This window comes from Nelumbo nucifera, chromosome 7 (assembly GCF_055504915.1).
Source record: "Nelumbo nucifera cultivar China Antique chromosome 7, China Antique-T2T, whole genome shotgun sequence".
In the NCBI taxonomy this organism is placed as follows: domain Eukaryota; kingdom Viridiplantae; phylum Streptophyta; class Magnoliopsida; order Proteales; family Nelumbonaceae; genus Nelumbo; species Nelumbo nucifera.
The window spans coordinates 34,570,862-34,585,143 of record NC_142655.1 but is presented as its reverse complement, the minus strand read 5'-3'; the positions used below and the strand labels follow the sequence as shown (position 1 = coordinate 34,585,143).

The 14,282-nt window shown below is 43.6% G+C and overlaps 3 protein-coding genes across 3 annotated transcripts; all 3 read left to right on the top strand.

Annotated features, from left to right (window-relative positions):
- The first annotated feature begins 1,815 nt into the window (after nucleotides 1–1,815).
- Nucleotides 1,816–4,913, top strand: LOC104598321 (uncharacterized). Its single transcript, XM_088891165.1, has one exon. The coding sequence runs from the start codon at nucleotides 2,825–2,827 to the stop codon at nucleotides 4,208–4,210; it is 1,386 nt and encodes a 461-aa protein (XP_088747291.1). The 5' UTR covers nucleotides 1,816–2,824; the 3' UTR covers nucleotides 4,211–4,913.
- On the top strand, nucleotides 4,211–4,913 carry LOC148790355 (uncharacterized). The gene has a single exon (XM_088891166.1). The coding sequence runs from the start codon at nucleotides 4,211–4,213 to the stop codon at nucleotides 4,883–4,885; it is 675 nt and encodes a 224-aa protein (XP_088747292.1). The 3' UTR covers nucleotides 4,886–4,913.
- Nucleotides 4,914–13,074: 8,161 nt separating this feature from the next.
- LOC104598387 (putative disease resistance protein At5g45440) lies at nucleotides 13,075–14,256 on the top strand. Its single transcript, XM_010260421.1, has one exon. The coding sequence runs from the start codon at nucleotides 13,075–13,077 to the stop codon at nucleotides 14,254–14,256; it is 1,182 nt and encodes a 393-aa protein (XP_010258723.1).
- The last annotated feature ends 26 nt before the right edge of the window (nucleotides 14,257–14,282 follow it).

Sequence of the window (14,282 nt, the reverse complement as noted above, 5' to 3'; positions counted from 1 at the left end):
CATCGAAGAGACGAAGCTAAAAGCATTCTTGAAGCAAAGAATGGTGCAGTGAAGCATACACATCTCCAGCATCATTCTCTACACCTTGAGCTACATATTACACAGAGTGACAAATCAGACTTCTAATGAATGTCTAAACAAGAAGACTCAAAGGAAGAACGGTCGTTGCAAGAGACACACAAAGGACTGCAAGAGGAGGTGTCAATCATGATCAAGGTTCATAAGCCGCAGAAAATTAATTACTTGTAAGTTAGTTACTTGTTCTTCTTTAAGCATTATAATCTTTCGCTATATTCCCATAACAGATCAGATCAAGATGATATTGTTCATTTATAGACATGATTTTCTAAATAGGTTTACAAATTAGTTTGTGTTTCATTTATCGTTACTTCCAACAGTTAGTGCCATATGAATATAAGTTGAATCTTTGATTTTTTTTTTAATAAATTAGAACTTTGATTTTTTTTTTGTTTTTAACTTTGATTACTTTTTTGGTTTTTTTTACTTTGTTATCAGTAGTCCAGTAGGATCAGAATGTGACATTATTAAAGTTCTTAATCATTTACATGTGCATTTCCATCTCATAGCTTTTATTAATCTTTATTAATCTAGAAATCATTTAACGTTTCTTTTTTTTCAGTTTATCTTTTTCATTCATTCAGTTTTAGTTCAATTCTAGTCACAAATGTTGCATTATATTCGATAGATTTTCACCCCATGCATTTAGTATTCTTAAACAAAAAAAATGCATTAGAAATTAGGGTGCATCAATAATGTTTACATATACATGTAGAAAGTTGACTTGGTTTTAGTTATCAATTCATGCATTTAGTTCATTTAATTCTAAAATAACCATAGGCCATCTGTAGGCATCACGTCTGTGTATTAGGTATTTTTTAGAGTCATTTCCTAGACATTTCATTAATTAATTTGTTGGTTTTGGTAATCACTCTTAGCACCATTATCCACTCTGTTAATTTAGTACCTTTTAAAGTAGTTTTTCATTCACTGTAGTTCTTTTCTTCTCTTCTTTTTGTTTTCATAATTTGATAGATTAGTTTTTGCTCCCTTACTCATTAGTTTTACCTCTTTTAATTAGTCTCATCTTTCGTAATTACTTGTTCTTTAATTGAATTTTTTGTTATGTTCGATCATTTACTTTTGTTCCTCTTAATTTAAAACAACTCATTAGTTCTTTTCTTGGTTCATTTGTTGTGTTTAATACATGTTGTTTTAATATATTCGAAGTCCTAAAATTATTAAATGTTCCTTGGAACTTTGGTAAAGTAGAGGTTGGTTTAACCGAGCGAGTGTGGGGTGCCTAACACTTTTTCACACTGTACCATGGTCCCCGGACCCTAATAATCTCATCCCCATTGGGCAACGAGTCACCAAATAAAATAAAATGTTTTTCTTGAAAAATCCTAAGTTTTCCTAAATTCTCAATTCCAAAAATTTAGGTGATGACTCCAAACTCCATATCCAAATCCGTCCCCCCTCCGAATCGGATAGCCACAAAATACATTATGTTAATCTAGTAATTGATAATATATATTCTATCATAAAAGGTCATTAATGGTTGGTAGGAAATATTATACAGTATTCATTGGTCATCAGCCAAATATATAGAATACTTGGGCTGAATACAACTTATAGGTCCACCAGTGGTGCAGGTTTTGCTCATATAAAATATATGAGATTATCAATTTGCCGTTTTAATCAATATAAAACTTACCCAACGCAAATATCTACATTCAAAGTGGTCATGAATGAATCATTAATGTATAAAAATGATCTTATCTTCTGGTGATGTTCCAAACAAGATTATATAACAGCCGAGAAATCCAATCAAACAAAGATTAGAAACCCACTTAAAAGTAAAACACCTCAATTGTTAATCAATATGGATATCTAACATTTTTTGGAATTGATGGATTGGATTCTTTTAATGAAAGTGTTCTGGTTGTAAACTAGTAGATTAGGTTTTAGGAAAAGGAAGAGAGAAAGAGGAAGAGATGAAGATTGAAGATAGGTTGGAAAGAATAAGAAAAAGGGTACATTTCTCAAATCGCAGGCTATATAAATTAAAAGATAAGACCGCGACCTGGTCAAAGAAGGCGGCAGTCATTTACGCCTACAATAGACTTACAGCAAAGTCATTAGCTGTAGGTCTTGGTCTCTCTCAGATTGACCACTAGAGTGTTGATGTCTGTCTCAGATTTACAGTCGCTTAGCACTTAAGAACAAGAATTTGTGCTCTCCTTCCAGTTTAGGATTTCACACCCACCCCCAGATACCGCAACAGGAGGCATAATGAAATCAGTAAATCTTCCCCTCCCCGAACGTCTGAAGAAGCTGTTGGATACATGGGATATCCGTCTCTTCGTTTCTTTCAGTCTCTCACTACAGATCTTGTTAATCTTCTGTGCTCCATTAAGGAAGAGAAAATCTAGTAAACTGGTAAACTGGTTCATCTGGTCGGCCTACCTGATCGCTGATTGGGTTGCAGTCTTCGCTCTAGGACTCATCTCCCATTCCCAACGCTTGGAAAGAATAAGAAAAAGGGTACATTTCTCAAATCGCAGGCTATATAAATTAAAAGATAAGACCGCGACCTGGTCAAAGAAGGCGGCAGTCATTTACGCCTACAATAGACTTACAGCAAAGTCATTAGCTGTAGGTCTTGGTCTCTCTCAGATTGACCACTAGAGTGTTGATGTCTGTCTCAGATTTACAGTCGCTTAGCACTTAAGAACAAGAATTTGTGCTCTCCTTCCAGTTTAGGATTTCACACCCACCCCCAGATACCGCAACAGGAGGCATAATGAAATCAGTAAATCTTCCCCTCCCCGAACGTCTGAAGAAGCTGTTGGATACATGGGATATCCGTCTCTTCGTTTCTTTCAGTCTCTCACTACAGATCTTGTTAATCTTCTGTGCTCCATTAAGGAAGAGAAAATCTAGTAAACTGGTAAACTGGTTCATCTGGTCGGCCTACCTGATCGCTGATTGGGTTGCAGTCTTCGCTCTAGGACTCATCTCCCATTCCCAACGCTACGCTTCTGTCTCCAAGAGAACGGATAAAGAAAATGTCCTCATGGCGTTTTGGGCCCCGTTTCTTTTGCTGCACCTCGGTGGTCCGGACACAATCACTGCTTTTGCTCTTGAGGACAACGAACTGTGGCTCAGGCACTTGCTTGGGCTCCTGTTCCATCTCTTTACTGCTAGTTATGTTCTCTTCCAATCCCTCAACAATAACGACCTCTTCTTCCCGACGGTCCTCGTCTTCCTAGCCGGAATCTGCAAGTATGCAGAGCGGACACGCGCGCTTTATCTTGCGAGCTTGGGTCGTTTCAAAGATTCAATGCTCCAAGATCCTGACCCAGGTCCAAACTATGCCAAGCTCATGGACGAATACTCGTCCAAGAAGTTGGCCAAGCTCCCCACAGATATTGTAATCACAAAGGAACCCGAGAAAGGTTTGAATATTTCCATTAATGATGAGCAGGGACCTACAGGCATTCTGCTCAGCAACGTCGAGGCAGTGGATTTTGCGTTTCGATTTTTCGAAACCTTCAAGGGTATCATTGTTGACCTTATCTTCAGCTTCCATGAACGGAACAGGAGCCGGGAATTCTTTCTCAGGAGGAATGCAGAGGAGGCCTTTCGAGTGGTTGCAATTGAACTCAACTTCCTGTATGATGTATTCTACACCAAGGTGGTTGTGGTCAATTCTGTGATGGGATACATACGCCGCTTTCTCTGTGTCACATTCGTCCTGGCAGCCTTCGTTCTCTTCTGGATCAGCTACGACAGGCAGGGGCTCTCTCTGCCCGACATATACGTCACCTTCTTCTTGCTTGGAATCGCCTTGGTACTGGATTTCCTAGCTTTCTTCATGTTCTTCTTCTCCAATTGGACTATCGTCTCTGTAAACAATCCCATGGCCAAATCGGTGGTCTCCTTTGTCCTTACCAAATGCCCCGTTTTCAAAACACCCAAGTGGTCCGAGTCTGTCTTACAGTTCAACCTCCTGAGCTACTGTCTCCATGAGGGTCCCGAATGGGTAAACAAAGTTTCCCGGCGTTTCGGGCTTTCTTCATTGCTCGATGAGATCCAACACAAGTCCTCGAAGCCCGTTGATGAAACGCTGAAGGATTTCATCTTCGCCGAGCTGACATCAAAATCCCGGGAGGCGGAGGATTACTAAATGGCGAAGCGCATTTGTTCTTGTAGAGGTGACTGGGTTCTCAAGGATAATACTTACTGGAAAAACTTACTGGAGTGGAGCATTAAGGTTGAATACGACGAGAGCCTTCTGTTGTGGCATATTGCCACTGAGCTCTGCTTCCACACCGACTGCGAAAATGATGACATAAATCGGAGATTCTGTAAGCAGCTGTCAGATTATATGCTATACCTTCTGATAATGCAGCCCACATTGATGTCGGTGGTGGCGGGGATTGGGCAAATCAGGTACCGAGACACCTGTGCAGAGATCAAAAGGTTCTTTAGCAAAAAGAAAAGGGTAGTGGACTGGAAGTGCAGTGAATCTCAGGCTTGTGAAATGCTTCTTAGAGTAAATACAGATATCATACCGGCGTATGTGAAGGGAGATAGAAGCAAATCGGTGTTGTTTGATGCATGTAGGCTTGCCAAACAATTGAAAAAACTGGAGGATTGTTGGAAGTTAATGAGCAAGGTGTGGGTAGAGTTGCTGTCTTACGCTGCCGGTCACTGCCTGGCGAAAACTCATGCGCAGCAGCTAAGTAAAGGAGGGGAACTGGTTTCATTCGTTTGGTTACTAATGGCTCATTTGGGGTTGGGAGATCAGTTCCGCATAGAGGCTGGCCATGTTAGAGCAAAGCTAATTGTTCAAAAGTGAAATCAGCAAGTTAATAAATTGTTCAAAAGTGAAATCAGCAAAGCTAATTCTATCAACCACGCATACTAATTCTATAACCAGACGTGCTAGACCGAGAAGTATCCGTAAAAATAGGATTAACAAAAGAAGAATTAGAACAGGTTGCTACACTAGCAAGATCAGAGGACACAAGACTATAATGAAGACCAACAACCTTCTTATTGATTGACGCAAGGGTTAATAGGAACAGTCTAACGAGAAGGAGCCATGGCAACAAAACAAGAAAGTAGGAAACTTCGAAATCACTGAAAACCACAACTCCACGAGCAAAGGCAAAGAAGACGGAGAACCACTAGACTACAAATATTTATAAGAAAAACTTAGAGAAATCGGTGCAGTACACATGTCGCTAAAAATGAATATAACTTGGCTGCCAAGACACAAATGACAATTCGAAAACCAAACCATTATGATTACAATCCTAAAAAGTAAAAATCCGCCAAGGCACAGTAACAAGAAGCCGAGAAGACTTGCACGCGCTATACTAAGTGTCTCGGTGCCATCGAAAAGGTCAGTTCTTTTGATTGAGTTCTTAATTCTCTTAATAAATCACGAATTTAGCAGTATTACAATTTTTCACTTTCTACTATCTTTTTTATCTTTTTTATGGAAACATCTTTCAGTTTAACTCAAAATAATCAACAAACTTATGAAAATGGCGATTTGGTAGATAAGGCATGGGATGATTTCCTCTTTCATGAATAGACAAATAGACCGATAGAGTGATTGATTGGCATGAGATTTCCACTCAATGAATGTTTTATGTTGGTAAAATGTTGACCTCCCCATTCAAATAGACAAATAGACAAATTGACAAATAGCAGTACTATTTTTTTTTGTGAAAGGCTTGACCTCCCCAAGGCCTAAGTTTGGTAAAGTGTTGACAATGAATGGTTTATGAAATACACTTTTTGTATAGCTTGTGCCTCTGATTCTTTTTGTACTTGTACTACTTTTTTATTGGTCTAGGGGTCTATACCCTCTTCTGAGGGGTCGCAAGTAGAAAAAGTCATCGTCCGATGTGGCTCAAGGAGTCAAGTTAGAGGAGTGCGGCCGAGATTGAGTTGTGCCTCCAAGATGATCAGGACCCCTTTCCTCGGCGGGGAAAGGGAGGCGAAGTCCTTAGCTCTCTTGGTTTGCTTCTGTCTCCATAGGGGACTGGTTGGGCAAGGTCGGGGTGAGCCGTCGAGGTGTTGGGGTTGTTCCTCTCTTGACCTTGGCTGGCCTGGCTTGACTTTCTTAGGGATACCTTGGGGTGTGATCCTTTAAATGGTCGAGGCTACTAAGGTGCTTTTGGTCGAGGTCACCACATTCTTCCTGTTTGGCGAAGCACTTAGGTGTTTTTTTTTGTGTGGTTGTTCGTTATAGATGGGGATTATTGGCCGATTCTTGTAGCCAAGGTCCCTATCGTTCCTTGCCTTAGCGCGAAGGTGGGTTAGACACATGGTTCATAAGGAACCGTGTGTCCCAACCATCGTATAGTTCGAGCATGTAACCTCGGAGGAGACTATATGCATTGGTTGGCCATGTGGCCGAGGAGTCCTGGCCACTGTCAAGAATGAGAACTTGTACACCCAGACTTTGAGTCGAGGGGGGAAGAACTTTGCACTTTTATTCATTGTTAAACTAATAGGAAGTACATTACATACAAAGGTTTTCTGAGTTCTATATCTGAGGGACTAGTCTTCCATTCAAATACTCATGCTAAAACATGCCGAGGCCAACAACTTGCTTGATTTTGTAGGAACCTTCCTAATTGGTGTTGAGCTTGTCTACATCGGGCTTAGGCACCATGACTTTTCTAAGGATGAGGTTTCCTTCCTTGTAGTGCATTTCTTTCACCCTTGAGTTATATTAGCGGGATACTCTCTGCTAGTAGGTTGCTACCCTAATCTGTGCCTACTCTCAAACTTCTTACAACAGATCTAGGTTTGTTCTAAGTTCTTCATCATTCTTGGCTTCACTGTACGCATCGGTTCGAAGAATCAACTAACTGATCTATGTTGGAATGACAGCCTCGGTGCCATAAGTTAGGTTGAATGGGGTTTCTCCCGTGGCTGTCTGAAGTGTTGTTTAGTAGGCCCACGGGATGCTATTTAGTTCGTCTGCCTATAGGCCTTTGGCTCTGTCAAGTTTGGTCATTATCCCTTCTATGATAGTCTTGTTGGTGACCTTGGCTAGGCCGTTAGTTTGGTGGTAGCCCATCGAGGTGTACTGCTGCTTGATTTCGAGGGAGGCACACCACTCTCGGAACCACGTGTCGTTGAACTACTTCCTATTGTTAGTGACTAGCATGTAGGGGAGGCCGAAGCGGAAGATGATGCTCTTTTAGAAGAAATTTTGTATCATTCTAGCAATGATGGTAGCCGGGGGCATTGCTCTGACCCATTTGATGAAGTAGTCAATGGTGACGATGGGGTACTTTTTATTTCCAATGGCTTGAGGGAAGGGACCAAGGAGATCCATGCCCCACTTAGCAAAGGGCCAAGGGCTATTGAGGGCCAAAAGGGTTGTGGCTGGGCAATAGGAGATGTTGGAGTGTCTTTCGCATCAATCGCACTTTCACACAAGCTCGGCTACATCCTTCTGAACTGTCGGCTAGAAATACCCTTGCCTTAGTGACTTTTGGGCCAAGGATCTACCTTTGAGGTGGTTGTGGAAGATGCCTTCGTGAATCTCTTGGAGTACGTACTCGCCCTCCTCTTGGCAGAGGCATCATAGGTAAGGCAAGGTAAAAGATCTTCGATACAGCTTCCTTTCAAGGAAAGTGTAGTGGGTGCCTGTACTAGGAGTATTTGGACTTCTTCAATGGTAGGGCAAGATAACTTCTCCATACGACAATGTGGTCGAGGGCTGCCGGAGGTGCTTGCCAATTTTTATAGTGCATCAACCCTCATGTTTTTGGATCGTGGGACTTGTCGCGAGGAGAAGTGTCGGAAGTGACGGGCGAGCTCTTGCACCTTGGCTAGGTATTTGGCCATGCTCTACTCCTTGCCCTCATACTCACCATTGACATGGTTTACCACCAACTAGGAATTGCTGAAGACCTCAATATGTTGGAAGCCGAGGTCTTTTTTGATCTATAGACCAGCAAAGAGGGCTTCGTATTCGGATTCATTGTTGGAGGCCGAGAAATCAAACCTCAACACGTACTTTACTTCAGTGTTGTTTGGGGTGAGGAGTCTGAGGTCAGCTCCACTTCCCTTAGAGTTGGATGGCCCATCAACAAATAGCTTCCAGGTAGGGCCAAGGCCTTTCTTTCTCTTCTTCTTTTGGGGCTTGGTGAAGGGATCAACTAAAGGTGCATTCTGCCACAAAGTCGGCCAAGGCTTGTGCTTTGATTACAGGCCCTAGCTGGTACTGGTGGTCAAACTCCAATAGTTCGACAGCCCACTTGATCAGTTATCCTAAGGCCTCTAGTTTGGTGAGGATGGCCTTAAGGGGTTGGTTGGTCAAGACCATGATCGTGTGGGATTGGAAGAATGACCTGAGCTTCCTGGCCGAGACTAGTAGGGCGAAGGCTAGTTTTTCTACCTTAGGGTACCGGATCTCAACGTCGTAGAGAACCTTGATGACATAACAAATTGATCTCTGCACTCCATCTTCTCTTATGAGTACTGAACTAGTGGCCCCATCCATGGCCGAGAAATATAAGTACAACACATCTCCTGGAAATGGCTAGGTGAGGAGAGGTGGGGAGGTGAGGTAAGACTTGAATTCTTTGAAGGTGTGTTGGCACTCTTCTGTCCATTAAAATCTTTCAGCTTCTAGATGGCCCAGAAGAAAGGCAAACAACGGTCAGCCGACTTCGACATGAAGCGGCTAAAGGCAGCCACTCGGCTAGTAAGCCTTTGAGTTTCCTAGACTGGCCGAGGTGGTGCCAAGTCCATTATAGTTCGGATCTTCTCTCAATTGGCCTCTATACCTCATTATGTGATGAGAAAGCATAGAAATTGGCCTGATGTGACACCAAAGGAACACTTGCTGGAGTTGAGCTTCATATTGTACTTCAGCAAGGTGTCGAAGGTTTTGGCTAGGTCCAAGGTATGCTGGTCAGCTTTCAAGCTCTTCACAACCATGTCATCTACATTGGCCTTGACGTTTCTTCCCATTTGATACTTAAAGACTTTATTTACAAGGCGCTGGTAGGTCACCTCAGCGTTCTTGAGGCTGAAGGGCATGACCTTGTAACAATATGTGTTGTGCTCTGTGATGAACGAGGTATTCTCTTCATCCTCGGTGTGCATCTTGATTTGGTTGTACCCAGAGAAGGCATCCATGAAGCTGAGTAGCTCGTACCTTAGAATGACATCGATGAGGTGATCTATCACCGGCAAAGGAAAACTGTCTTTAGGGCAGGATCAGTTGAGGTTTGTAAAGTCAACACAGATCTGGCATTTCCCGTTAGATTTCTTCACCATAGCCACATTAGACAACTAGGGTAATATACCTCTTGGATGAACCCAGTGTCGAATAGCTTGTTAACTTCCTCTCCTATAGCCTTTCATCGCTTCGATACAAAGTTCCTCTTTTCTATCGAATTGGCCTAGAGCTCGGGTCCACACTCAACTTGTGAATAATGACCAAAGAGTCAATTCTGGGCATGTCAATGGCAACCCAAGCAAAGACGTTAACATTAGTTCTAAGAAAACTTATCAGTTCGTATAGGCTCTCTAGGGGAAGGTTGGACCCAATGCGAACTGTTCTTTCAGGCTTGGCCTCATCTAGGGGGACTGAAATGAGGTCCTCGGCCGGTTGGCCTTCGCTTGTTGGTTCCTCCTTAAGGCTGAGGTCCTCTAGGGGCAGGGCTTCTTTGTTCTTGCCCTTCAACATTGCCACATAGCATTGGTAGGCAACTTGTTGGTCCCCTCGAACGACTTCGATGCCATGTTTGGTGAGGAACTTAAGGGCAAGGTGATAGGTGGAGATGCCTACCTTGAGTGTGTGAGCAGTTGGCCTCCCGATGATGGTGTTGTAGGGTAAGCCAATCCTCACGACCAAGAACTTGTTCATCTTCGTCACCTATTGAGGTTTCATCCCTACCGTAACTGGTAGGTGATTCTATCCTCTGGTTTGACCACGTTCCTAAAGAAGTCGACGAATGGCACATCGACGAGCTAGAGGCGCTAGAGCGCCAACTTCATTCTCTTGAATGCATCATAGAAGAGGATGTCAGCCGAGGAGCCGTTGTCTAGCAATATCCTATTCACCATAAAGTTTGCGATGATAACGGATACCATGAGTGTGTCGTCATGGGAGACTGAGATCCCTTTCAAGTCCTCATCTGTGAATGTGAGGGTTTCATTCTACTTCGGCTTCTTGAAAGCCAACCCTTGGATGTTCAACCGCTTGGCGTAGGCCTTGTGGGCCGAGGCCGAGGCTCCACCTAAGGCCGTACCCTCGATGATGACATCTATGATGCCTGCTAACTACTACGGCTGCTACGGGGGCGAGGGGTTAGCCTCACCCCCCATGCACTGCTTCAGATGATTGCGGTGGATGAGGGACTCAAATTCATTCTTTAACTCGGGTTTCTCCTCTTGGGTTTCTCTTCGTCCTTTCTGGCCACTTCACATATTCCTCCTTTCCTACTTGCATGAGGATCTGTGTTTAAGTGGAGTTGAGTGGTGTATACTTGGTGTAAGCTAGGACCGAAGTCGGTGGCTTCTTGTTGTCTTTGTTGTTGTTGTTGTTGCCGTTGCGGCTATCTCCATTCCTTCTCTTCTTCTCAAGTCCTCCGTGGTGGTGGCCGGCCTCTCCCTCATGGCGGTCATTGGCCGAGACCTCCTATACGGCGATTTACTTCTATGCTTTCTTCAAGAATTCTGCATTGGATTTTGATGGTGTCTTGGCTACCGAGCACTTAAGGGTCGAATCTGACAGGAGGTCATTGCTGGTGGCATGAATGGAGACTATGGGGTCGAGGTCTCAGACCTTAAGTTCCTCCTTCTTGAAGCAGTCAATGTAGCACCACAAGCTCTCGCCATGCTTCTGTCGAGCAACCATTAGTGAGACAATGCTCTTCTGGCATCGCCTGCTGTTTATGATGTATGCAAGGAAGAGATTGGTGAAATGTTCCCATGAACTGATGGAGTGAGAAGGAGCTAGAGAACCATCAGCAGACTGCCCCCTTGATGGTCGCATGAAAAGTTTGGCATGTTAGGGCGTCGGAGTATGCATAGAGGAGCATGAATGTCTTGAAACTTTCTAGGTGGTTGTCCAGATCGCTTGTTCCATCGTACATTTTGAGTGTTAGTGCTTTGAAGTGCGGCGGGAGCTGAGATGATGTCCTAGGTGAAGGTGTCCATCCTCCCGGATAGAGGGTTTTGACTGGCCGAGGCGTCAACTCGGCTCTCTTTGAATTGGCAGAGATCATCTTTGACGGCGTCGAGCTATGCCTGCATGTTGATGATCTTTTGGTCGATGGGGGTTTGCGCTCCATCCAGGTTCTATCGGATGCAGTATGTATTGGCCTAGTTCCTTGAATACTTTGACGCGGGTGCATGCCCATTTCTTCTCACTTGCCTATCATTCAAGAGGTCTCAGAAATCCGAGACACGAGAGGGAGAGGCATGGCATCAACCATTGACCCTCGAAGGGGGGCTATGGTGGCCTGATTGTCCACCTTCGTCTGGGGAATTTTCTTGTCAATGGTGGTGGTGATGTTCCTAGTCTTGACGGTATTCCCGAGATTGTGCAAATTCTTCCCCTCTCTGGCTAGAGGGTTAGGAGGACCTTGGCGGTTGGCTGGCACGTTGACTGCTATTAGACTCTAAGGGGTTAGTCCCATTGGACCTGATTGGGACGATGGCCAACAGGTCTGGAGACACGCGCTCACCATGGTGCCCCAGGCTTTCAGTGGGGCAGCTGCCCTGAGGGCGGCCTCCTATCGAGCGCCTCACCTCGACCAGCCTATACACGAGGTTGTCAAGGCGGTTGAGGACCACTTGAAACTGGTCCATCGAGACTAGGTTCTAAGTGTTCTTGGTTTTTCTTTCCATGTCGGCTAAAGCTTAGGAGTTAGCTTTTAAGTTTTTCTAAAGTGTAAATTTGATCGAAGGAAGTCTTAGTGATGTTCCCGCAGACAGTGCGAATTGTTGCTACTCTGAATGGGCTAAGGGAAACACTGTATCTGCTTCCAAGCCGAGGGCTGACTGAGGAACCTGAGGTCTACTACGACTGAGGACTGGTAGGTTAGACCTGTGGAGAGGGAGAGAACATCAGAGGCCCTAGGTGCTAACCTGAGGCGGAGACTCTAACGGTTAAGTTAGTATGGGTGTAACACCAGGTGGACAAGGCCTAAGGGGAGAACACTCAGACGAGGCTACAAAGAAAACTAAAGAGTTCTTATAAATCTTGAGTCTAGATTCCAGATGTTTACCTTGAGAGGGTTGCCCCCCATTTATACTTAAGGCCACTTAGAGGTATGTGGGCTCAAACGATCAAGATGTGGTCTGATTCTGAGGATATCGGTCATCCAAGGCCGCCATGTGTGACTGTGCCATTGATTTTGGGTTGTGCACCAACCTCCACTTTGCGTGTGCCCTTATTGGGTCCGCTTTGGGTGCTGCTGTCAAACACGTGCGAGCGCATTATTGCTGAGGGCCATGTGCTTCTACCTCATAAACTAATTTATAAAAGGGACAAATGGGTATTTGAAGAAGATTAATTTATTAGTGGATGTTTTTGTTGGGTTATTTAAAAGTTTAAGAGAGGTTTTTATAATTATCAAAATCTTGATGGGACCCCAAAAAAATAAAGAGAATGTGTAGCCCATCCTGTCCCCATTACCTTACTCCACCAACTCAATGATTTGGACAACGCATCCATGAACCACTCTCTATAAAATAAAATAAAAGTTAAAAAATAATCATAAGAAACAAAGTCAAAGTGGACCACCAGTTGGAGCCACTCTTTCCGTGTTTTGGTAAATGTCGTTGATTTTAACGTGAACTTTTTTATAATTTATTTTTTGTGTATACCACAAGAAAGAACAAGCCAAACCCTTTTCTTCATTGTCCCCCAAAGTCTAAGTCTATAGTTGAAGGATTAAAGCTGTGTAAATTCCCTCCGTTTTTTCTGCTTCCTCTTATAGTCTTATAATCAACCCTTGTTTGACAAAGGTTCTTCAACCATCGAAACCAGTTCAAATGGAAGATGAAATTGCAGAATTTCTTAGGATCAAGTTTTTAAGGAGTCTTGCAGAGTTCGCACAAACCAGAATTCCCTTTAAATCTAGATTTCAAGACTTGGAGGAGGTAGCCAAAAAGCTACCTGAGATCCCACAGCTTTCCACCGAGCGACAGAAACTCAGGAATATACTTTACGATCTCAATGAAGTATTGAGAGAATGTCTTACACTATCGAAGAAACGCGATCGTCTCTGTGGTGAGGGATTATGGTTCCGTCCAAAGGCCAAGAAAAGACTGGCTGACATTAAAGCACGACTCCAGCAACTAATTGCATTTGCAACCCAAATACAAATAAACCCAGATCCCCCTCCTTCCAGTAGCCCACATTACGACAGAGCGAGATGGTCGAAAGACGTCGCAATTAAACGGTGGAGCTCCCGGTCAGTAGACACATCAAAGGTTCATGGCTTTGATGACAAAATGAAGGAGATGGAGGAATTTCTTTTTGAAGGAGGAAGTGATGGTGGGTTCAAGGCTGTAGGAATTGTGGGGATGGGTGGTATTGGCAAAACTGCACTTGCCCAATTGATCTTCAACACACAAGAAGTGAAGAACCACTTCTGTCCGAGGATCTGGATATGTGTATCTCAAAGAGTACACAAAGAGAATGGCATGGAAATCGAAATCAGGAAGGAGATAGTGACGAGGATTCTGATGCATCTAGGGATTGACTCTCCGGACAATAATCTTGCAGAACTACTCTTCATTCTTCATCTACAGTTGATGGGAAAGAGATATCTAATTGTTTTTGATGACGTCTGGGACACAGACGAGTGGTATGATCAATTGCAGTTAGATTTGGGCTTGCCTGAAGGAGATCAATGGAGTAATAACATCAGAAATGGATTGCCAAAGGACAGCGGCGGCCGAGTTGTGGTCACAGGTAGACTTGAAGATGCAGTTAAGAAGATGGTTGGGGAGAACAACTTGCTTCGCCTTTCGCCTTGGAACGGGGAGACTTGTTGGCCCATCTTCGTAGACACTTCTGAAATTCATAGAAGCAACTGTGATCATCCAAGTGTGGATGCTATCAAGACTGAAATTTTGGAAAAATGTGACGGCCTTCCGTTAGCTGCAAAGACAATGGGGCAGATTATGAGGGCTACAGTTTCAGTTTCTACCTCTGAAACATTGCTGTAATTTACTAATTTACTCCATTTGTCTAT

What these genes read in the sequence shown, in the direction of transcription:
- LOC148790355 (XM_088891166.1), top strand. Translation starts at nt 4,211, where the DNA reads ATGGCGAAGCGCATTTGTTCTTGTAGAGGTGACTGGGTTCTCAAGGAT.
- LOC104598387 (XM_010260421.1), top strand. Translation starts at nt 13,075, where the DNA reads ATGGAAGATGAAATTGCAGAATTTCTTAGGATCAAGTTTTTAAGGAGT.
- LOC104598321 (XM_088891165.1), top strand. Translation starts at nt 2,825, where the DNA reads ATGAAATCAGTAAATCTTCCCCTCCCCGAACGTCTGAAGAAGCTGTTG.